At 38.3% G+C, this 25,250-nt stretch overlaps 1 protein-coding gene across 1 annotated transcript; it reads right to left on the bottom strand.

The window, feature by feature from the left end:
- Positions 1-828: 828 nt before the first annotated feature.
- Positions 829-20,179, bottom strand: LOC106637835 (axonemal central pair apparatus protein HYDIN-like). The gene is made up of 65 exons (XM_089594810.1): positions 20,084-20,179; positions 19,481-20,007; positions 19,265-19,392; positions 18,999-19,200; positions 18,862-18,923; positions 18,559-18,649; positions 18,404-18,497; positions 18,113-18,336; positions 17,753-18,038; positions 17,449-17,691; positions 17,251-17,378; positions 16,997-17,183; positions 16,692-16,930; positions 16,474-16,596; positions 16,328-16,411; positions 16,071-16,252; positions 15,772-16,010; positions 15,505-15,702; positions 15,395-15,437; positions 15,177-15,331; positions 14,889-15,098; positions 14,601-14,801; positions 14,279-14,531; positions 13,775-14,196; positions 13,558-13,697; positions 13,310-13,481; positions 13,042-13,259; positions 12,711-12,976; positions 12,472-12,648; positions 11,688-12,409; positions 11,558-11,626; positions 11,351-11,468; positions 11,188-11,283; positions 10,676-11,120; positions 10,469-10,595; positions 10,099-10,209; positions 9,470-9,712; positions 9,172-9,395; positions 8,973-9,102; positions 8,763-8,899; positions 8,486-8,692; positions 8,112-8,415; positions 7,791-8,036; positions 7,395-7,704; positions 7,034-7,315; positions 6,693-6,940; positions 6,308-6,616; positions 5,966-6,188; positions 5,669-5,897; positions 5,374-5,601; positions 4,995-5,299; positions 4,765-4,924; positions 4,495-4,690; positions 3,982-4,151; positions 3,700-3,907; positions 3,102-3,637; positions 2,916-3,045; positions 2,562-2,852; positions 2,290-2,493; positions 2,108-2,230; positions 1,811-2,041; positions 1,511-1,735; positions 1,291-1,436; positions 1,034-1,214; positions 829-957 (listed from the first exon to the last, which is right to left on the bottom strand). The coding sequence occupies exons 1-65, from the start codon at positions 20,177-20,179 to the stop codon at positions 829-831; spliced, it is 13,833 nt and encodes a 4,610-aa protein (XP_089450936.1).
- Positions 20,180-25,250: the final 5,071 nt, after the last annotated feature.

Below are 25,250 nucleotides of genomic sequence, written 5' to 3'. Positions count from 1 at the left end.
TAATGCTCATACAGGTATATCCATAATGGTATGAAAGCACGTCCGTGGAGTGAGAAAAGCCAGTATAGGTATACATATAGGCAGACAAGCAGGTAAGTAAGTATTTCTCACTGCACGTATCCCGTCCCGCTTATTCGTCCTTTTCCGGGCCGTCGCGCTCCTTTCGGGGGGCGCGAACACTTTGATTTATTCGACGCCAACTCTTCCCCTGCGCCCCTACTGTGCCCCAACCCTCTCTCTTTTTCTAGCATATATACATGTGTATAGCTCACCCCTCCCTTTTGTTCTCTCCTCCTCCCGCTTCTTTTGATTTCTCTAATGTGCTCACCGGCTGTAAGTGCACACGGAAGCGTTGAAACGAACCGACTTTGCGCTTTTGATTTTGTTACTCTACTCTCCGTACACGCGATTCGATGGAATTAATTTGAAAATTCATCCTTTCAAATAAATTCAATCTACTCCTAGGGAGCTGAGGTTTTTAAATCAAAAATAAAAAAAAATAAAAAAGCATCGAGGTACATGAAACGCAGAGATAACCACGGCGACGGCTTTCGAAGGGGAGATCGGCCATTGCCGCTTCGTCGTCATGGTGATGAGAGGGAGATGCGCGCGCCCACACCGCCTCGGGGATGAGAGTGTCTCGTATCGACCGACTGTTGAAACGCCCGACCTCGACTATGAACCCCTGCGCGTTGGTAACTCGTAGGAGTGAGCTGTGAATCGCGTCCACCCTCATTGGACTCGAATGGTTTTCCAAGGACAAGATATTCTCGGAGTGTGCTTGATGAGGAATCTTTTATTTTTTCATTCCGATGATGCTTCAACAAGTCAACATTCACTTCTTAGATAGTAAATCCAATGGAGGTCTGAATGGGTGACGATTAATTTTCCAGTCCTCGCTGCTAAAGTGTCATCACTGCTTTGGTCATCACGCAGTCGAACTCTGATATCAAAGCTCTAAGTTGAAAAAGAAAAAAAAACGAGACCTTTAGATCATTGATCTCGAGCATGCACTATTTATCAAAAAACTCACCTCTTTCGAATTAATCTGTGCCTTGGAATCCTCAAGAACAAAGTCCGAGTTGTCTACCGAAATCTCGAACGATTTGGCTTCCAGAAAGATGTTTTTGAATGTTATCGATGTTGGAGCATTAGGAGAGACAGCGAGTGGCCCTTCGGGTTGGGGCGGCGTACATTGTCCGACGACTGGGTAACTTTGCAAAAAATAACGATGTATGATTTGTTGGCTGTGCGAATTTTATAAAAAAAAAAAATCTGTCTTTTACTCACGTAAATTCACCGGCCATGCTTGATTTCATTTTGATAGTAGCATCAACAGTTTCAAGAGCGTAAGGTTCGAATCTCACGTTCATCAACACCTCTTCGTTTTCCAGCGCGTCGACGAATTGTGGACACGTGAATGCAAGATGGCTCGCCTGATTAAATTTCGTTTGGTACATTTTGATAGTTCACAGGAGGCCTGGCAATGATAACATCGAAAATTCGTTACCGTAATCTCGAATCTGCACGAAACTTTGCTGTAGTTTTTCGCTCTCAAAGTAAAGTCGGTAGTCCTGCCCAAGCTTGACTTGACGTAGGTCACTTTTTCTGGTGGAGCTGGTTTGGCCATCAAATGCAGGAAGTAAGAAAATTCGTCCTGATCCTCACTTTTTATTATCAAAGTTTCTTGTTTGTCACACGGAAGAAGGGGTGAATATTCCACTCGAACGAATCTCTGAAATACAACGTAAACCCATGGTCCATTAAACTGTCGTGGGCAATATTCTTTTTTCGGCATTATTATCCTTACAAATTCCATGGGTAACAATGTCATCGGAAGCCCGTGTACGACGACGTCGTCAATGTCGTTTGCATCAAACGTCACACTCCTGTACTCCAGCGAGTTTTCTATTTTCAACGTGTGAAACGTAGGGCTGCGTACGTAAGTCGACATTTTGATCGTTTCTTGACTTTCTGGACAGGTAACTGTAAACTCGATCTTGTAGCATTGACGGTTGTTTTGGTGATCGTCAAAAGTAATCTGAATTGATTTTTTTCATTAGGGACTAACTTTTTGACAATAATTGTACATATATTATGAATGTACCTGGTAAACATAGTGTCCTTCAGTTTCGAAGTAGAAAGGATACTTGTATTCCTTCTGCGAGTGGCTAGGAACTTCTACTTCGAACGATGAAATTTTCTTTAACAAAAAATAAGTATCAATTAGCTCTCGGGTATTATTTTTAAGTTTTTTTTCAAATACATCAGAGAAAAAGTTACTTTAACATTGTTTTCTGTTAATTCATTAGTGCTACAATCAAAAATTCGACTCGTCTCACTGCCGTTGTGCAACGTCAAGGTTTCTACAAATTTTTTCTTCGCTGGTAATTGACGAACCATATTTTTCGTGGGAAGAACTTGAGAAATATGACCACAAAGATCATAAACGATCGGTGGTCGTCCGTTTGGCAGAACAATTATTAATTTACCCTGTTGACATATTTATTTACTTATAACTCCATATATTTAATTGAATTAAATTAAATAAAAAGTTCTACCTCGTCGTAAAATTCTTTTGACAATTGTTTTTCAGGATTGTACGTTACGGTGCATACAAATGAGCTTTTAGGATTTACATGTAGAATTGCGTCAACTGTAAAGCGTTTGCCTTCTATCTTAGGAGTCAAACTCCAAGTTTCATTCGAATTGTTCTCGATTATTATGTCCTTCTTGTCAGGCTTGTTTGTCTCTGCAGTGAAGTTAATGGTGTCCTTTGCTTCTGGCAATGGACAGCAGTTGCCAATCATATTAATTGTTAACTTTTTGTAATCCTTCAATTCCAGAACAGCCTTGAAGATGAAGATAAAAAATTTAATATTTATTAGATAGTTTCTTTAATGATTTGTGCATACCTCGGCTTGCAAGCAACTTCCCAAACATTGTGGCTTAAACGTGCAGGTGAAAATTACGTAACGACCAGCTGGACAACGCCCACTTTGTGGGTGTATCTCAAAATCTGATGTTATGTCCCTCCAGTAGAATCTAATGGATAAAATTCATATAAAATCACATTGAATGAATTTTAAAATTATACAAACCTTGTGTCTACATCGCCGTCATTCATGAGTGTTAGTTTTTCTTCGGCTACGCAAGTTTCAAAAATATTACCGAATGACACGTTAGTTCTACTCAAGTAAAGATTCATAGCGATACATTCCGCTTTGACGACAGTCAAGGGAATAATTGTGTTGTCCATGTCCAAACCTAGTTTGATTTTACATGATCGGACTCGTTGCATAGCTTGAAATTTAATTGAAATCAGTTGTTCTCTGTTCATTTTTAGATCGAACCAATCATTTGGTGCAACCTCTAAAAACTCCAAAAGATTTACATCTTTTGATGACGTATGGCTGTACTTCGAACTAACGGTAGGAGTTAATGAGTTTCGCTCATCTTTTGCTCTTGACTCAGTGTTAATGCTAAAGATATTTTCTGCCCAACATTCGGTTACAACTACTTTCAATGTTACTGTTGCTCGACCACTATTTACTATCGATAATTTTTTGGTTGTCTCGTTTCCTACGAGTATTGAGCCAAAATTCAATATCCCGTCGCATGGATACTTCAAATGCACCTGAGACAAACAAACGAGATTACGTATTTACCATAAAATCATTTGATAAATTGGAATCTTACCTGTATCGGTATGCCTTCTCCTCTTATTACAATTTCTTTCCTCAAGGAGATGTTGGGTACTTGAAACAATACAATTTCTTTGTAGCTCATTTCTTCAGTAGGTTGAAAGTAAATTGGAATTTTAATCTGAGATTTTGGAGAAATGGCTTCTCGCAATTGACAAAGATCCAGTTTCACGTTGGGAGTGTCAACAAAGTCACATTGTATTCTAAAACAATTAATGGTTGGAACAATTTCTATGGAGAACAAAGAAAACAAGATCGAATTAAAGAAATAACTTACGAGAAAGGAATTTTCTGATTATTGGTTAAATTTAGTATCTTGGAATGTGAAAATCCTTTATCCTTTTTGATGTAACACAGACCAAAATCATGTTCATCAAAGCTAAATTCCAGTGGTAGTTTTTTAACAGATGCGTTGAGTTTAATTCGATAAGTTGGTCCATTTTTTAACTGTTTGAAAAATTTAAGAGCATTAATACACCTATACAAGGAATCATAAGATGTATTACCTTTATTGTCACTGGGTAATTACGAATGACTACTTTATCTGTAACAATTAGCTCCAAAAAGCAGACATTATGACAACCTTTTTCCACTCGACCGACGGATTCAGAGAACCATACTTTAAAATTGTTTCGATCAGCCGCATTTAACTGCCACATGTAATCAAAAGCGATGCCTCCAGTGTTTGATATTTTAAATTTTATTCTGGTTGGTACATTTAGTAGTAGCTATCATAATTAAAATAAAATTAGTAACTGATCTCATTATTTTTGTCATTGTAGTGCCTCACCTGTTCGACTTCAATAATATTATCTAAATTTTCACTCATGTTCAGCTCTTGGTCGTCCCAGTTAGTATAGGCTATTTGGGATGATATTTCAATCACTTGAGTGGAAACAAAAATATTAATGGGTTTTTGCAATTTTTCAATTTGACATTGTACATTGAAAGTGAACTCTCCAATAAGCCTTGATTTGAATTTTACACTGTCCAAGGATTAAATTGTTTAATAATATTATACAAATTCAAATGTACTAAACATAATTATGACTTGCTTTACTTGAATAGCTGAGTGGCGTATGGATTCAGTTCTCCAGATATCGGAAAAATTGAAATCTCCTGTAGTCTTCCCTCAGAATATAGTGAACTTTTGACGATATTGAATGACAATTGACAGCACTCGTTGTTAACAATTTCAAAGGAGTTGGTTATTACTTGACCTACAAGAAAAATTTTTAAAATAAATCAATAGAATTTAGTTACAGTAATACCATTATGAAAAAACTGTACCAATAGTAGAAGTTTCAAATTTCAGTATCGGATTTTTGCAGCATATAGATGGCTCGGCCACATTGACAACAACTATAAAAAGTGTTTTCAAATTGTATTTCTTTATCTCAAATTGCCATAATGATTCGAACAATCCGACATTTTCAGAAACCATGGAAAATTCAGTCCTGATTCTTTTCCCTTTTTCAGCTGTTCCGGTTTCCGATAAACATCGAAATTCGGGTAGTTTTTTAGATAATACATGAGGCACATTCGACCAGCGATAAGAGTAATCTTCAGTCGTTGGATTTACAAAACAGATTTGCCTGTATTAAAAAAGTAATACCAAAAACCGTTTCTTTCACTCCATAGCGGTAAAATAAAAACAACAGAATCTCACAGGATGTGACACTCTTTGATCCCAAGGACATTGAATTCTGCAATCCTTATATGCTTGGCTACATCCGGATCGGCAAGGCTGTATTCTGATGGAATTGGAAGTTTCATATCCCTCCTGCTACTTGTCAGATAGTCACTTTCCTCTATTTCAAAATGACAATATGGAAGCAAACTTTTCGCTGCTACTGCGATGACTAGGGGCGTTGCACTGGGGTGTAAATTTTCTATCCTACATAAAACAATCAAAACAGTTGGTAAAATATTTTTAATTGTCTTAACTTCATTAAATTACGAACTTGCACTGCAAGCAAGCCTTGTATTCAAAAACGTCAACAGGTAAAAACTTGAGGAAGCACTTTATACTATTTCCTGGGGCAATGCAACCACTTTCTGGTTCGATTTTAAATGGCCAATTCTCGCCTTCTATCCAACTGTCCGTGCTACGATCTGTCATTCCTGCAGAGCTGCTAAATAGATCTGATTTTTCTCTGGACGAAGTGGAATCTAGTAAAAATAGTAACTTTTCTTCAAAATAGTTTGAAATTAATTGATTGTTGAGTTTCTTTAGCTACAAATAGACTTGCAAGACTAACCTTCGCAGTCAAATCGTAAGTCTTTTTTATGCGCTGATATTGGTGTTGTTTTTACGGTGTATCTTTTTCTATCTGACGTCTTTTTAAAGGATTCTAAACTAAAGTTTAATCCCGAGTCGATTTGATTCAAACGTTTTGGATATTGCTCATCCATTACTAAATCCCATGAAAAATTCATATCAACCTTACCCACATTTATTAGCTCGATTGTTTGTTGGCTTGTCTAAATAAAATAAAATACAAGAATAATTAATAGCTTTGATTATTTTGTTATGTACATATTTTACTATACTATAGCGAGGTTTGTGTTTGGTTCTATCGTTTTAAAATTATTGTTATAACCTGGAACATTAGAGTATCTTCGAATTTAATCGCATTAATGTTACACTGGTATTCCGAATAATTAACAATTGCTGAAACTAAAAGTCTCACGGTTTCCAAAGTTTCAGGTACTACGTCAAATAAGGGTTCTTCTATTTCTTTGATCATTTTCTTCATATACATATCTTCTTCGTTATCCTCGTAAGTTTCTAAATCAGACATTGACGGATACTTTTCCATCCATGAGACAGTCATTTGTCTATTGTCCCATAGAGGCTCCGTAATTGGCTCGACGAGAATAATTTCATTTATATCACATGATAAAGGTATCTAAGTTTTTATAAATAAAAAAGATAATGTTAATTTTCTACCATAATGTCAGTTTTAAAAACTTCAGAATACTAACTTGATTTAGTGCTGTAGGCTCTAAAGCAAGGAAAGTAGCTGTCAGTTCTTTGAAACTGTTCGGTCCTAGATGGCCGGCTGCTGGTGTACATATGAGGCAAGCAAGCGAATCCCACTCAAATCTGAAGAATCTATCCAAAGTTTTATTTACAATTCTAAATGCAACTTTTTGAATTTGATTTAAGAAACAATTTCCGTAATCCAGCTTGTAAGTCAATGGACTCAAATCACGTGATTTGGATTCTAACTCTTGGAGGAAATAATTTAATCATGATTGTGTTTTATACCTGATTTCGTAAAAGATTTAATGAAAATATTTATATTCACTAGTCATGGAAGAACCTGTCCTCAATGAAACTTTTCGCGACTTCTGGGAATCTCGTGAGTTTTTTGATGCGCTCTTCCGGCAATTTATTGAAAGTTCATCAACTAGCTCTAGGTTTTCTAAAATAATGGTCCTCAAAAATCCTTCGCCCACCAAGTTTACTTCGATAACTTCGTAAGGATTGTGTTGAACGGAACATTGTAGACGACCTTCATATTTTCCACTTTTGGTCGGAAGAAACGCAACTCTGACGTCAACGACTTCCTCAGGCAATATCCTGAAGCACAAGTTACTTGAAGCTATTAACCAAAAAAAATGTGTCTCAATATCCTTGTAGTTCCTAGTAAGAGATGATTGATAACAAAACCTGTAACTCACAATGGTCGGTGACGGTTTTATCATCTCTTTCGTTTAAAACAACTTTGTAAGCTGCATCTTGATTGGTAAAAAATTGAAGAGACACTTCTGCGGATACTAGCCCGACATTTTTGACTTTGCAGACTTTTATAGTGGTCGCCGAAACGAATGTCAGTCCAAAGTTTATTACTGGAACGTCGCTACCATTCACAACAGGCTCGATCAATCGAATTTGCGGTACGCAGCCTACCCCTTTCAGATCGATGCTAAAATTTTTTGGCTTGATACTTTCGGGTAGATCCAACTTTATCAGCAATGTATTAGACGAATCCTTCGAAAAAAACGAGAAACCATTAAAATGGTAACAAGTCAATGCTATTATTTGATATTGCAATGTTTCTAAAAAAATAACATTACTCCAAGAAATTTGGGTGCAAAGATAATGGAGAAACTTCGCGTGCTCATGGAAGGTATGGAGAATCGACTTTGGTCGACTCGAAACGTTCCATTGCTAGCCGAGTTTTCAGGGATCTCTATCAAAACAGTGCCGTTCACTGCGCTACTATTCCTCAATTTGATCTCCGTAGTGTAATTACATCCAACACACACATGGTAGAAGTACAGACATTTGCTCGTTTTTTCAAAGACAGTGTATTGTCCAAACTACGAAGTATATTTGGTAGCGAACTAAAAATTTACAAAAAGAAATAATTTTTTTTTTCATTCAAAAAAACTCACCTCGTTTGGACAGCTAAAATCATCGAGTGTCTCAACAATGTGGCTGCTTGTGAAAACTTCGTGAAGATTTTCCAAGTCTAAATTAGCCACGCAAACGTCAGCAGTTAAATGTATCAGTTGATTCTCATCATTAGCTGGTAAACTGTCGGATACCAATATGCTTAGCGTTTCGTTGAAACGACCAACAGTGTCCGACACGCAGTGAACGTTCACTATGTCAACTTCCCCGGGCGCCAATGCTCCCTTGATTTTTTCCAATTTAAACGGACCAAATTTCATCGACACGTTTTGCAAAGTACTAGGTCTGCATAAAAATTTTCTAATGACAAAATTGTGGATGGCTTTTATTTTTTCAAATGCTTTTTTGGAGATACCGTTTAGAGATTTTTCTTTGCTTTGATGATCTTTTGCCCCTATCGGTTACCACTGAACTCCGATCATCGAAGTTATTTGCCAATCGGTTGACGAAGCTGAACTTCAAAGGAAATTGTCCAGTGTTTGTTAATTTCAATTGCATTGTTTTCGTAGCTTTCAATTCGAGTGCTCCAAAGTCTAACTTTGGGTGTGGCTCGATGAGAAATCTGATTGTAAAATGCAATGTGAAATCGGTATTTGTGTACACTGCATCGATCTTAAAATTTATAATATTACCTCGTGTAGTAAGAAACGGCTGAAACTGTGAGCACATGCTCATTTACATCTCCATATTCTTTGTAAGGCTCAGAGACAATGCATTTAAGCAAAGGAATAGCGTTTATACGCATTTCGATGGATGGAGTAAACGTCACCTATTTATTTAAAAATAATTTACTCCCCCAGTGATAACGGAAAAATTTATCTTATAATATTTTATACACATACGATTATCGTAGTTTGTTTTTTGGGCAGTATAAGTCCCGAAATGGGATGAATTTCTATATTTTGCTGTAGGTCTGTTAAAATCTTTTCATTCACTGACTTCTTTAACTCAACGATGTCTTGGTACTGCAGTCTGTACGTGAAACAAGAGTTACATAAAGTTTCGGAAATTGATCAGAAAATGTCTCAAAATTGACCGTACTGGTATTTGACGTTATAATGGCCTAAATTTTTCAAAACGAAAGATTTTTCAGACGTGGATTGAACAGGAATTGCCCCAAAATCAATGGGATCCTCGGCCTCAACGTAAAGGGAAATTTCATAAACTTCGGCTTTGACGTGCAAAGCGTCCACCTTGATTGGCTCCGAATCGGTTTCATTGAGATACACTTCAAAGCTCACAAATTTTAAATGAGGGGCCAAAACCTGATGCAAAAATGATGGTCCAATATTTCATACGAGGCTCAATAAATTTGTTGTACATAGATTATGCTTATTACTTCATTTGCATGGTACTGCAGTTCGATTTCACAATCGTCTTTCGCCTTGATCTTACCCTCTGATGGCACAAATCGAATTTGCATCTCGGTAGAATCGATCAACATACGCCAATACAGTGCGATCGCAGATTTGTTGTGCACTTTTATCGAACGTTTTTCTGTAGTATGCAGTAAAATCCGTTCAAGATTAACTTCTTGCTTTGGTTCAAAATCAACATCTAATTCCGCACCCGTACATACGAGCTAAAAATAAAATTTTATTTCAATTTGAGTTGTAGACATGCCAAGAGACTGTACATCTTTGGAGTCGGTAAAAAAATTACAGTCTTTCGAATAACTTGGATTTCCAAAAATTTTTTGAGAATTTTGAATCAAAGTAGTCTAAGCCTAAGTTATCGTCATTCAAAGTCGTTCGAATACTTAAAAATCATTCGAAATCATAAAAAAGCGCTTAAAGTCTTTAAAAATCATTTTATATCACTTAGAAATATTTCAGAAATTCGATGACTTCAAAATATTAGAAAGCATAGTAACTGTAAAAAAAAATTTTCAAGTTCATTGTGACTTTAAAGTAAGCTACCTTTCTAAAGATACAGACAAATTTTATTTGTACATGATTTATTAGTCACCTGTATTGCTTGAGGTTCATCATTGTGATCTACATTTAAGATCAAAACGTCAGTTTGGGGTCCAAGTTCTCGAGTAGATGCTGTTACGGTGATAAATCCGTGCTCCAAGGGCTAAGGATAAAAATAAGCGAATCACGTAGGTCTACAAAAACGTTTTTTTTTTATAAACCTCATTTTTTAACGAGATATCAAAAAATCTAAGGGTCACGAGTGTTACTTCTGAAAGCAGATTAAAGTTCAGACGCAATAAAAATATAGAGATACAACAATCACGTTCTACTTAAAATCTTGTTCTTTTTAAACTACATATAAATTGGTTAAAATTTTACAATTTAAGCATTCACTTATTTTCAGCTATACCCATACGAACCTCTAGTTTTTTTTTTTGTGGTTCAATGTCGAAGCAACTGTAATTTTCATCCCTCAAATAAAATTTTACCGTGGCAAACACCATCGAAACGTTTTGAAACTCAAGGTGCATGCACTTCTTGTGAGGCCTATATTTAATGGATCATTCGGCAATGTCACTTCAATAGCCATAAAAAAAGTAAATAAAACATCGTAAAATTGTTCAAACTTTATATTCTCCTGCAAGACGAGCAAAGGTCCAAAATCAAGGAGTTCCACTTCCTGTAGGACAACGAGCCTTGGAACCTCAGCTGCACCTTCGATGTGTATTTCAAAGACAGAATCCGGATCATCCATCGAGACCAATGAAAATTTGTTCTGAAAGTGTCCCTCCTTGGTAGGTGCAAACGTGACTTGGAACAAACGTGACTCGTGCGCTTTGAGCTTAAAAATGGCTTCGACATTTAATTCTGATGATTTACTCTCTGAATCAACGGCTATTTCGAGCGAAGGTAGCTTGGGAGTACTCGACCAAGCTCTTAAAACCTTCTTTGTGTCTGTAAGACTTGTCCTTTCTAGCTCTTCATCATCGATCAACTTTTCCATTATAGCCTTGTTTGGTGCTGTTGATCGTCGTTCGTTCAATGATTTGGGTTCCGACAAGGTAAAGATTCCTAAAAAAAATAATGTTTAATGTTAACAAATGTTAATATCTGTTTATGTGTCAAAGAATATAAGCACCATTGGTTAGGGAGTTTGATGAAGTCGCACGTTCCTTAAGAATCGAGTATATGTGGGACGACAAAGTAGGTTGTGAAAATTCTTCTATTTGACCACCTGTAAGATTCACGTGAATAAAAAAAAATAAAACATTTTATGTATGAACATTTTCCGGTTTACATACAATCATGTCGCAAGAATGACTTGAAATGTTGAGATAAGTTCACAATCGTAGACTCGTATGATCTTTTGTCATCTGCATCACTCGAACGGACGTACCAAACGAAAAACTTTTCAGTGGGCTAAAATTAACAACAAACAACATTAACCGTAGTAGTTACATAATTTCTGCTCTCCAATGCCAAGTCATAATTTGTTGGCTCATAATTACTTTCGCGAGAAACTCATTTTTTGACGAATCACGTTTCTCTTTTCTTGATTTCGTGCGTTTGTTTGTCTCCTGTAATAGCGTAAAATTTTATCGAAATGCATCTCTACGCATCAACTCAGTAAATACATACTTTAATCGTCACTTTATCCGTTTCCCAGTTACTAATAGCCTCCAGCAATCTGTTCAAGCTCGCATTATATCCTTGCAGTATCTTGTCACTTTTCTCCACGTCTCTAACTTCAACTTCCTCTTCGTCAAAATCAACGAACGCGACAAGCAAGAAGATCTCAGCCTCTCCCGTGGCCCATAGCAGCATCTTCATTGCAGCAGCCTCGTTTTTAACGAAATCACAATTCAGTGTTTGCAAAACGTATCCATCTTTGAACTCGAGCCCAGCCAACCTCTCCCACAGAACCTCGCGAACCACATCTTGGTTCACGTTAGGAAGAGCACTCTGACTACGTTCCGTGAAATCCTGACTTTTGAGGCTCGACTTGTCATTCAGCAATGACGAGCCAAACAGGTCGACAAATTCCACGATACTTCGAATGACTTCTAGCTTTGTCTCGAAACACGTATATCTATCCACACTTTCAAGCTCTTCGGGGGGTGGAACTTTTCTTAACAAACGAATCATCTCGAACTCTTCGTCATCAGTCGATTTAACTAAAGCTACGGATGCGAACTTTTTCAGTTTTGACGTCAAGTCGTTGTAACGTTGGTCTATCTGGCCTGCAAGTTTGATGCCACTTGGTGTTGTGCTCGTAGCTACAGTCTCTAATATTGCTTGGTTTAGGTTCAGAAGCGGCAGATTTAGGGCTTTCGCGCTGCGACATGCAGTTTCTTGGTACTCTGAAAATGATCGTGACAATTTTATTTCACAGAAACTGATATTAATTTGACTTTAACAGTACCAGAATCAGAAGCTCCGTGGAATATAATGATGAGCTTTTTCTTTGGCTGTTCCAATTCCCTGAGACTTTCCTTGACTGAAGATGTACCTTCAGAACTGTTGTTCTCGTACAGCTCTTGCAGGGGATCTCCCATTGTTTCCAGCAAATTAGTGACTTGCTGTTTCTTATCAATGTACGCTGTAAGACAAGCTCATTAACTGGAATTCAACGATTTAAAACAACGATTTGAAAATAATAACCATGCAATAGAGCTTCCACTTCTGATGTGCTATGAAGATCAGAACAACTTGAGGTATCAATTGTTTGGGAATCGCGATCTGTGGCTTTACGTATGTCAAAGAAAGACTCAAAATCTTGATCCGAATGCATGTGTCGTATGAGAGAATTATAGAAATCAATTAATATCGGCGATAATTTTTCACCCATCTTTCCTGTTGGTATTAAAATATTATCCGTTGCATAGTAATGCTTCAAGACCCGAACAATTATGTTGTACTCTGTAAAACTGAAATAAACGAGAAAAAATTAAGTCACCAACGTCATTTACATTTTAAAAATGTATTTACGTACTCGTTTTCATGTTTCCAGTATAGCGTCATTGGATAGTCGTTATTATTTTCTACAATTACGTTTTCCTTTCCGTAATTAGTGTTGGGAATCAAAGTAAGAAATCGAATCTTCGATTTTTGTACACTAAGTTTTCGATCGATACCGTAACCAGTTAGATAGATGGTTTTGTCTTCTCTTCCGTCGCTTATTACAATTTTTAAGTTAGCTTTTTGTCTACCCTGAAATTAAGCATTCAATTGTTTATCTAACAATAGAAAAAAAAACTAACATCAACTATTTTTACGTTTCCATTGGGCTTGTAGTAGACTTTTATCTCGGCTTCCTGACCAGGACTAAATACGTCGTTTGAGTAATTCACGTAAAATGGACAATCATTTGATTTTGTTGGATTTTTCGATTCGTTTTCAATCACTACTTTCCATTGGCAGTCAACGTGTTCTCTAGTGATCATTATTTTATTAATGCGAATAGAATTGTTGATAATTCATTCAAATATGTTAAATGGTGAAAACGTACTCGTTTTTACATGTGAAGCTCATTTCTTTACATTCCCCCAGAAAAACTTTACAAAAATTCAGTTTTTTTAGTGCTACAGTTAAATCAGGATACACGGCCGAAACTTGAACTGAGACAGGAATTCTTAAACCTCGTTTGATCTTGAAAAAATATGTTTACATAGTTAATAGATAAATCTTTCATTTTCTCATACGATTTTTGAACTTTTATTACGTACATCTAGGAAAAACCTTTCAGAAACAACTGTATATTTTTCCAAAAAAATAAATTTTTTTGGGCTAAACGAAATGCATAACGCGCTGCTTTCGCATTGGCAGATTTCAACGTTTCTTTCAAGCTGAATCATTAAACAGGATTCGGGAGACTTTCGCTTCACCGCGTTCCTCAATAACTTTACTCTAGCTTTTTCAAACCCGTAGTTGTTCAACGGGACGGTTATTTGTTTCGTTTGCTCGACTACCACGTAATTCATGTTTATGTCGTAGCAAGGGGCATGTAAGAATTTGCTCAGATCGCCAAATACTACGTCACATCCAGCCTCTTCGATCCAGTTTTTTACAATCAAACGCTCAGAAGCCATACGAATGTCAACTATACTTGGATATCTTTCATCCCTAGATATTATCTGCCAACCGTCATCTTATGGAAAAGATAGGGGTTTTTTTTTTTTACATATTGTAGAATACAAATATTACATACAAAGAACTGGAGTGTGTTTTACCGATTAGTTGTATTTTTTGGTAATCCGAAAACTCTCTATCTCCGTCCAAGCTACCACTGGACGAACATTCGATGCCAATTACATTTCGTTCTTGATTAATTATCCACTCGTATGTCAGCAACTGAATAGCTTGATACTCGTACATCGGACTAAATCCAAATTCAAACTCCCCATTCGAAAGCATTTCCAAATAAACTTGCGGGATTATTGCCAACCATTGTACTTTGATGATGAATGGCTCTAAATGCGTCACCTGTTTGATAATTGCTGTTTATTATTACAAAATCTTTATAGTTATTCTAAGAGATGATTCTAAAATTACTTCAAGAAAAAGTTTCTCGTTAAAGAATCCGGGTGCTGAAGCTTGGCGCTCTATCGATATCGAGCTCTCCGAAGTTGGATCCAATACTCTCGATCCTCCCGAAACTTTCAACAAAGTCGTGCTTGTCTCGACATTTAAATCCAGAGGGATCATGCACTGGTTCTTAATTCTCAATGTTGTCAAGGAAGTCTCGCAATACAGCTAAAATTCCTTGCTCATTGATGAAACATTTCAAGAGTAAAGCAGTAAAGAATCGTGCCATTTTCGTTATAACTGTACTTTCCATACCTGTAATCCTAAATCCAGGCTGTAATCTTGAATCTCGCACTTGACGGTATCTGCAGTTGCGTTGACGATCACCGATTGCGTAGAGCCTCGTGCGACTTCGCAAATTACTTGTATCGACGTCTTAGCTCGTTTGAAACCATTGAAGGTCACGATCACCCAAGACTCTGACTGCGGTGGTATCAGTCCCGTTGCTGGTGTAATTTGAAAAAACTGTCCAACATAGTTTAATACGATTTCTGGTCAAATAAAAATTTATCACTGTACTAAGTATACGAACAATAAACGTACTCGATCGACGAGATCGGTGCAGACAAGTTCTGCTTCTACTTCTATCGACGACTCGGACCAGTCTTCTTCACCACCATACGAGCTACTGGCTTTGCTGTTTTTGGACAGAAGTGGTATTGCATCGGAATCGTCATCTTTTACTGATGGACATACCGCTGTAAGTAAAGGTTTTGATCAATTTTTTCTTTGTTAAACACTTATTGGCCAGCACAACTCACTGATATCGACGCAACTGTCCGTCACAAAGCTTTCGTGCCCATCCTGCATAAAATGTAGAAATCAAAATTACGAGTGTTCGTAAGATGTCCAACTTAATCAGTTCTCAAACCTCAGACATGGTAGCCAAACGCTGATAATCAAAAGTGGTTTTTGCCAATTTCATTTTGTAAGATACAGGTAGCGGACTGTCGTTCAGTATCTTCACTTTTTCATCGATACTCCATCCATGAACGCAGTAGATTTCGAGTTGACTCGGGGTACAGATCACGTGTGGAAAATTCACCTCGGCCATGCACAAGACTCTATCCTGATCGGTAACTACGTTAGAAATCTACTCGTTGAATGAAATTGCGCAAAGCTTCATCCAAAGACTCACAATGGTTTGATGCTCGTCGTACGCAATCGTTAGATAGCCCTTGTATTTTAGCGGCACAGTTTCCGAATTTTCAATGTCGAATGGAAAGTAAACCCTCACGTCAGTCGATTCGTTGTTTGCTAGAGTGAAGTCTATGTAATCTGTGCGACAGTTACACTGGTCGACCAGCACAAACGGCGGGTCTATTGTTACGTGAGCTGTGACGCTGCGACGACACCGATTGGTTACTTGGATGTGGTCTGAAATTTTTGCAGTTTTCAACAATTACGGTACAAACTTTGTTGCTTTTGTTGTTTCACCTTTTTGTTTAAGCGTTTCACTCTCGTGGCCCAAGTCTAGTCTGAAGGTCAGTTTATCTTTGTCGAAGCAGATATCTGGTTCCACAAAGGTAGCCGTGAATTGACTGCTTCCGAGGACCTCGCGTTTTCCCTGTCCATCTATGGTAGCATTGATGTACCATGACTCAGTAATCGTTTTTTCTCTAGGAAAAAGTGGAAAAACTGTAAATTAAGTTACAATTCAGTGATTTATCATTCGTATGAATTAGTGGACTTACGTATTCTGACGTACTTTACAATGAATTGTTTCTGTTTCACCTGGACGTAGTTCAATGACGTTTGGTTCGATTTTGAACATAGTGCTTAAATGAGAAAAAAATTTTTTAAATAAATATTACAAAAAAAAATCGTCACATTATCTTACTTTTCAGAGTCCACAGGGTGAGCTTTTTTCCCTTGTCGAATTTTTTCCTCGTTTGTTAGAAGTATGTGATGAAATCTGTTTCCTTCATTTTTCACTTTAATTGGAATAGATACATTTTGCCCGCTATTGAAGTTAATTTCACCAATTTATTGGTTTTTCGTTTTTTTTTTGTTTTTTTTCAATCTTACCAAAAAATTGCAGAATCTAAGTATCGTTACCAAAAATGAACTCCCAAATCGATGACTGGAAAAATTTCAGGATCAAAAACAATGCTCGAGCCAACGCCAACAGCGGAAAGAGACACACTTATTTCGATCCCATTGAGAATCGAGACAACTAAACGATCCGAGTACGTGCCACTGTCTCTCAAAAATATTGTTACTCTTAGCTCAACGGACTCGTTTGATTCGAGCTCTCCACAAGCCGGCTCGATTTTCCATATATCCTTGGTTTTGTTCTAGAAAGCGATACGTGTTTGTAACGTAGACTTGTATTTTTATCACAAAACTGTAAGCTTCTTTACCAAAAGAGTAGTAAATTCTGCTGATATTGGTGAGTCGTTGGTGATGGTCAAGGTTAACGATTTTTCCTGTAATAATCGAACCTCACCCCAACCCAGATGGGATGGTTCTGCAGAAACAACAGGACCTTGGCCGATGCATGTTATTTCACTACAAATGACTGGCTTTTCAAGACCAAAACTATACACACTGTAAACAATAAAAATAATTATTCAAATGCCATGTTCTTATCTCATTTTTAATGTAATATGCATACTTGATATAAAATGTTTGCTCTCCGACAGATTTGACGATTAAAGTAAGTGTTACTTCTTTAGACTGTTGTGGTTTCAGTACCCCGTGATTGGCTGACAAGGAGTACAACACGGTAGTGTCACTCGAAACCTATAAGCAGTAGAAGAATAACTATGAAAAAAAGTATCATATGAATATTCACCAAAGAGCATTGAACAACCTCTTGATTATAAATGTAAAAGTATCCCACGATATCGGAAAGATTTGTCACAGTCAACTTTCTGCAGTACGGAAAATTCACGAAGCAAAATCGAATTTTCAACTTCTCAGGAGTTATACCAAACAAAGCTGAGTTTGCGTTGACGCTCATCGGTACAACCAGTGGTTCTGCGTTAGAGCTTTTTCCCAGATCTATTTGAAGTTTGACGATTTCCGCGCCAGCAATGTTGGGGGTGTAAAAAATCTAGCCACGTAATAGCACGTAAAGTTTCATTGTATCATGATTTTTCACTCATCAGCCTTACCTGAACCCGAAGAGGGCTTTTAGCTCCAACGGTGCCCTCGCAAGGGCACACGTAAAATTGACGAGGACATGAGGGCAATCGTGGTTTTATGTGGGCCTTTGCAAAGTCCTCGTGAGTGACGCACTTTTCGTAACCATCGCAAGCGACTTTTATGCTAAACTCTATGGGTTCGTGCGACAGATTGCGAAAACCCAGAAATTTTTTGGTCGTGAAGCCCAGAGAGGCCAAATGAAAATCGATGTCATCTCCATCGTCTGTCCTGACTAACGGGCATATTACTTTGCCTCTGGTTTAAAAACCAAATAATCATGTCAATCGGTAAGGTGAATGCGATCGATTATTGATTATGTGTTTTCTCACTTCATTACGAATGATAATAGCTCTGAGCTTTCTTTGATCGAAAAATCAATGCGTTCGATGAAGCAACCGGTGCGATTTGAGCAGAAATAAAGTTTCATGCACTTCAATTCATCAACGTTGACTTCGATTTCATGAGGTTTTACTTGGATTGTGCTTCCAAAATCCGTAGTCTTATGTACGTGCACCAGCGTGCCAGGAATAGGACCTACGTTTTTACAGACTACCTGGAAATGGTTTCATTTGCTCATCAGTGTGTTGTTGTACTTTTATAAATCAGTACTGTACACTCACTTCGTAGATGTACGTGGAGCACAAGTACACTTCTTGAACGTCCAAGGACAAAAGGTTTAATTCAAGAGCTGGGCCTAAGCATTTACCTATTAAACTGAAACAAAACCTTTCATTATTATGTGTGAAAATAAAAAGGGTGGGAAAACATCATGTACCTGACTGGGATGCGATACTCTAGGCCATCGATTTCCAAGTAAGCATAAGAATGAATGTCACCGACTGTCTTTGGCTGAAAATTAACCGATACTTGCAAAGATTTGCACGGCCAAACTTCTCCATCCTGTGAATTTGGAAAAAAAAAACATATTGTATCCTTGATTTTGTTAAGAAATTGTTTCGAAAGTATTGAAACATGACACTTTACGTACCATTTGAAAAATAGTAAAATGATCATTATCGTAAATTAAACTTTTACTCATCAATAAATCAATGCAATCCTCGTAAACTCGTCTACTAACTATATCTTGTAAGTCCTTTGAAAAATCTTCCTTGCATAGCACAGTTTTTGGCGGTTCCATGACTGCTTTACTTCTAAAATATCAAATCGTATTCACCAACAAAGATTTGTAATTATTACTTGCAACGAATACAGTACCGTTCTTTTTCTAGCATATCCTCCTCGATGTTTTTGTGCTTCATCCACTTAAAACGGATCAAATAATCACTGTTATTGATAATTTCTATGGTTGCTAGTTTCGCTAAACCCAAGTACGTATTTTTCAATAAAATAACGTCTTCCCGTACTCTAACGTCACAAGGCACAGCTTCTCCGTAAATTGAACTGCGAACAAGATCTCCTAGAAAATTACATATAAGTATGATTTTTCTTCTAAATCATCTGACAAATGCATGAAATAGTACCTGAGTCGTATTGCAAATAAACATGCCCATTGGCTATTCCCGTTTTTTGAGGTGTAAAATCAAATTTTAGTTGTATAGTTTCATCGGCTTTTATGGAACCTTTCGCGGGAATTACCGCAAAATACTGACTGAAAAAGATTTTTTTATTTGTTTTTTTTCATGTAATAGAAAATCCATGGTATCTGAGTTTGGAAGTACGCGTCTTTTTTGCATTACCTATCAGTAAAAATACTGAAACCAGTTGGGGTATCTCCCGTGTTTCGCATCAAAACGGGCTTTGTCCGGGTAACTTTGAGCCCAGTTTGTCCCATGTCGATTTGATCGGGAAACAACAGCACGGGTTTCGGTCCAGAAGCTATTACAGGAACGACGAAGCAGCCAACTTCAGTTTTAAACACAATGTCATGAAAGTAATCTTTTTCCTCGTCAGGATGAAATTCGACTTCGTAGGTATGTGCCATTCCAGGGGCCAATCTCGTGTTTAGTGTTGGTCCTTTGAACGCCACGTTAAACACAACGCTATCGGAATTGACTAATCTCAACTGATGAGGGATTTCTGATGTGTTTTGAATTTGAATGGTGACGGTGTGCACGATTCCCGTGGAAAAATTTCGAAAAATAACAACTCTTGGACTCGAAGTAAACATGGACGACTGCTTTTTATCGAGAGTACGATTTTTTGCCATTATCCTTTCAGGGTTCAAAGACATTTGCCTCGCATATTCCGATGGTGTTGGATACGTCTAAATGGCCATAAAAAAGTAATCCAATTTAATTAGTTAATAAATGTTTCATCTTTGTAAAATAATCGGAACAAACTTTTTCGGCTTCCTCCCGCATTCTCGTTTGGTCATTTCTTTTTGGTTTTCTTGCCCTCGTGGCGGCTTTCTGACTCGTCTTGAAGTCACGCTCCATCTCTCACCAAAAAATTCTTGCAAGTGTCACCTGAAATTCACCCAACGTCAATCAACAGTTTAAAGTTTCCCAGAGCCTCGCGAGCCCAACCCATTTGTTGGAAAGAAAAGGAACAAGAAATGAAAAAAAAAAAAAAAAAAAAAACGAGAGCCAGCTCGTAAGTACAAGCAAAGGGGTGTCGCACGTTGCGTAAGCGCGTGCGCGTAGGGAAAAAAAAAGAGCAGCCGAGCCGTCGGATTTCGTGCGAGCGAGCTTTGCTTTTATAATCCGAGAGAAAAGAGGGAAAGGGGCATAGGGGTTGGCAGCGACGATGCATTGTCGCGCGTAATTTAGTGTCTGCAAACATACGGGGGCTTACGCGTGTACGCGGACATGTACGGATGAACACACGCTGTACACGAGCACGTATGGCGCGTAAAAAACGTGGGCATTGGTGAGGGACAAGAGGGAACGATCGGACTGTATGGGCCCGCGTAAGCCTTGAGTATTACGCATGTTTTCGTACAATCGAAGGATTTGTGTTTGTTCGGGATTTATTGCCGTTTAGTACAACAATCGGACACGTTTGTTTCGATAAAAAAATATTCGGAAAACTACAACATACGTGCTCCAATCGGATGGGCATTTTTTCATTTTTTCTCAATTCGCAATTAATTGCTAAAAGTCCCAGCTACAGAACCGTGTTGAATCTGCTGAAAAACACCCGTTTCCTTTTGTATGCAACCTGTATAGGTATCTCAATTAGGGAATATCGAGTGTGTGGTACCAATGTCACGCAATAAGGTCAAAGTTTGATGAAATCGTGCTCTAGAATAATGTATCAAGACTGGCACGTTCCCCCTCGTCGACGCCTCTCTCTGAACCACACCTGCATCCAAAATGAGTCAAGAGCTACAATGAGCCCATGTGAGAGCTTCATTTTGCACGTCAAGGTGTTGGTTTTCTATATTAAGAACTAATATTTCTTTATCAAACATTCAATGTATGGGTGTCGATGTCAACGAATTAGAGCATTTTCTGAAATATGCATCCACAGCAAAAATACTCGTGTATTTGTTTGATTCATTTCCGGGCAAACATCACAGTCGACTCCAAATGGACCGGCTGCCTGTCAAAACAAAGAAAAGCAAAGTGTATGTACGCACCCTACCGTATATTATATGTAAGAAAAAAGAAAAAGAAAAAAAAAACGAGCGACGTATATCACTTTTTTGGCCTAAACGTGTCGTCGCCGTATACGTGACATCGCTTAATTAAACGTAGTCACGCGGAATATCGAAACAAGAGCCCCCGTGCACACACAGAGAGTCCGGTCACGTGGCTGCGATTCCGTCCCTCCCTCCCCCGCCGTGAACCCCCGCGATGCTGGCAATTACCAGAGGCTTATACTACCCTCGTATACGTATACCATGTACGCGCTCTCGTGCTCCCTTTTTTTCTTTCTTCCGTGTATACTCGTCACCCCCTCCCCTTCTTGACGCAGTCGGGACATCTCATAGAGAACGCATATTGTATACACATACATACGCACACGCGCTTAGGGCTGTGCGAGCTGTCGGACACGTGGCACTCGTCGTGCGCTTATACACATATATATACACCTATCCTACATGTTCCGTAAAAGCTTTTCTGGCTGTTGTTGAACGTTGATTGTAAATTTCGCGCATATTTTGATCGAGCACGTACGTACACGCGCATACCGATTCTCCCCCATATTTTTGATGTATCTGTTGCGATGACGATGATGCCACTTGAAATTTGTATGGGTGTCCGGACGTAGGTATATATACATATGTACCATAGGGTTTGATGCTTTTATTGCACCCCTCGAGAACTTAATCGGTGGATCGGTATGCGAGCGAGCGAGCGACCGGGTTGGCATTCGCACTTTTGAGCTCCTCGTGTTACGTAAACTTTGTTTGTTATTTTGAAGTAAATGTGGAAAATCAAAGTGCCAGGGCTTTTACGGCTACAAGTTTCACTTGATTTTCAAGAATTTTACAACTTTTCGTTTCAGTTTTATTGCTTTTATCAAAGTTTTTCTGAACATCTTCAATCTTATCTCTATATAACAATCTTGTTTTAATGACAAGTTATTCCTTTGCAAGTTGCCTGCTGTTGATTATGTTTTACTTCCGTATTTTTAGCTGCACGTTGATAATGATAATTTTCTTACCATATTTTCATATCACTCTCTAATTTTCTTGGACCATGTTGTTTTCGATTCTAATTTTTTTTTCTCTCTATCGATTCCTTACTTCTCTTTACATTCTTCTCTTTTCCCACCGTTGTATATTTACCGTGTGCATCTCTATACCTGCACTTGTACCTCTACATCTTTGATGTGATGATTGTATCTCTTTATTTCATTGCTCTTTCGTTGGTGTTTTTGGCTATACGCAATCGCTACATATTTTGCGATGGTTAATGAACATTTTTTATCGTCCACCTATATTGTACATATATCATCTGGACAACGCCAAAAAGAAAAAAGGAAAGGAAAGAATATTGCACGGAAAAAGCAATCGGTAGGAAACAAGAGACAAAAAAAACAATAACCATACATGTAGTGCAGATCCTGTCCGCTGTAAAGGAGAAAAGGCCACGGGGGAAAAGGGAGTCAACTTGGACGGAGGCTACGACATATGACATTTCTGTAACGCGTCGCGCATGCACATATACAGCTACTGGGACCAACTTTGCACGTGTGTACACACATGTGCATTGTGAGAGAGGGAGAGAGAAAGAAAAAGAAAAAAAAAAAAACTGGAAGTCGATGACAGCGTGAAGGACGATTGCTCTTCATTCGACGCTTAGTGTCATCGTCGTCGCGCCGACAAATGTCTCTTCACATAAGTGCGTGTGTGCGAGCCATATACGAGATATGCTAAGCGGATTTCATTTTACGAGAGTGTGGATCGAGTGATGTGCTCGTTGTTGGGATATATATACACAAGGGGGATGCGGATGTGCGAATGCACGTACGTTTCCGATGCTCGTATGATGGGTTTGACTCAGCTTATGTGGGGGACCCGTCCTATACACGAACGACATTCAAATGCGCCCAATATGTCCTTTTAAGAGAAATCTGTCCTTTTTTTTTCTCCTGGTCGAGAATAACGCCAATACAAAAAAAAGAGGGCACGCGTGAAAGTTCCTTCGACGCGCCATCATAGCCGAGTGTCAATTTCCTTGAGAATCAAAGTCAAAAGTACAATACCTGCCTTTGGCAGGGGAAAGATTGGAAGAAAAGGGCTTCGGGCATAGATATACCGTTTTCGAAACCTCGTAAAATTGTCTGGCAGCAACAAAGGCACGTACACGCGTCAATAAAAATGTTTAAATATACATCTCGAATGTTGGCTCGCGAGGGTTTATTTTTCGTACTATGTGCACACACACTTGTAACTGAAACAAGTGCAAGTAATACGTTGGTGGAAAAAAAAAAAAAAAAAAAAAAAAAATGAGAATATAGCTGATACGGCGTAGGAAGAATGGCATGAAAAGAAAGAGGGAAACAACGTGGTGTATGTATCGAGTACCCCTAATGCTCTCTGTTTAGGTGAGTGACGTACATACACACGCTCCTAATAATGCGCCGATCACGAGTTCAGGGGTATAATGACCGGCTGTCAATGTCTGCCTCGAAACGTGCCCCTTTTTCCCCCAAAGTCCCGGCATTCAGTGCGTAGGCGTACTTACCCCCGGCCCCTTTCGATACACCGATGCCGGAGTCGGTGTTGTTTCGTGCAAACGGGCACGCGCCGTTTCTGTTTGCACATCAACCTATACATAATATGTAGGTGAGCGTGTGTAGTTGTACATAAAAGCCAATGGTTTGTGAAATTAGCACCGATTTCAGAAGAGATCGGTATTGAAGGCTTGGGTATACGATAGGTAATGCGTGCTTGGCTCTTTAATTTCTCGTTTCGTTTGGTATATGGTATACACGTAAGCGAGGGATCGCGAGTGCTTTTGTTATATCTTTTTTTTGTTTTTTGGGCCAGGAGTGAGCCGGCAAAAAGTGACAGATTCAAAACAATCGACATGCTTCCCCCACCCCAAAACGTAGTTATGGAACATGTGTGTATGCTTACAAATATGTATATAAAAAGCTGCTGCTGTGTTTTATAAAAATTTGTAACTCCTTCGGCAGGTTTTATTTTAAAAAATGATAAATACATGCTTTGTACATTGGGCTCATTGGCACAGAAAAGGACCGTGCGGCAAATATGTCTTAGCAGCTCAGCCTGCAATGTCAGCTCATAATTTTCGATTTTAAAATGAGATGAACTTGGTTGTCGATTAAAAATTGTTTAATTTAAACCTCTTTTGTACTACGTGTCCCTTTTCACAGTCAAAAAAATGTGTATCTTTTTTACTTGTCGCAATAATCTTCATAGTATCTACATTAAAGTAATTTTTTTCCAAACAAAATTCTAAAAAAAAAAATTGTTTTGTTTAAACAGCTGAACGAAAGCAACCGTATCTTTTCAAATTTTTTTCCTTTTATACTGCACATCGTGTAACTATGGAAACGTTAAAAAATGACGAAACAACACTGGTAGGACCGTTACTACGTAAACCCGCTAAAAACTCGTCAACATTTACTTATGTTGTAAGCCGATTTACTCGTGTACGTTAACGAATTTCTTTTTTTTTTTTTTATAGCCGATGCGTGGATGACTGTAACAATTTGAATTCAATTTAATTAAATTAAAATATGTTGTATCTATGTAACATTGCATACCATTGGAATGAGAACAATGGCAATGTTCAAGCGGACGAAGGAAAAAGAGACCCTCGCGACACGCCCACGTGCACTTTAATTCGATTGTTACAGTTCGTTAGGGAGAGAGAGCTTAGCCCTCGAAACATCGGAACGCAATTTGCCAATGTATAACAGTACTGTGTAGGGCAGAGAATGTTTGGGCTCGGGATCTGCTGCTCGCATGCACGCTCAGGTGCACGTTCCCTCGAAAAACATATAGGTGTATAAGTTGTACGGATTTGGACTGTGATCTTTCTGTTTGACCATCGCATTACGCCGACCATCGATTTACCCGCCCAT

The sequence above is a fragment of the Copidosoma floridanum genome, unplaced genomic scaffold (genome assembly GCF_036245765.1).
Source record: "Copidosoma floridanum isolate Cflo_tuat_1 unplaced genomic scaffold, Cflo_Japanese_pri ptg000021l, whole genome shotgun sequence".
Taxonomy (NCBI): domain Eukaryota; kingdom Metazoa; phylum Arthropoda; class Insecta; order Hymenoptera; family Encyrtidae; genus Copidosoma; species Copidosoma floridanum.
Note: the sequence above shows the minus strand (reverse complement) of the source record. Positions and strands in the feature narration are given on the sequence as shown.

Coding starts and splice junctions, on each gene's coding strand:
- LOC106637835 (XM_089594810.1), bottom strand. CDS start 20,179: ATGGAGCGTGACTTCAAGACGAGTCAGAAAGCCGCCACGAGGGCAAGA. Junction 18,924..18,998: donor GATATGCTAGAAAAAGAACG/GTACTGTATTCG, acceptor GAAGTAAAGCAG/TCATGGAACCGCCAAAAACT. Junction 11,121..11,187: donor ATCAAACTCCCTAACCAATG/GTGCTTATATTC, acceptor TATTTTTTTTAG/GAATCTTTACCTTGTCGGAA.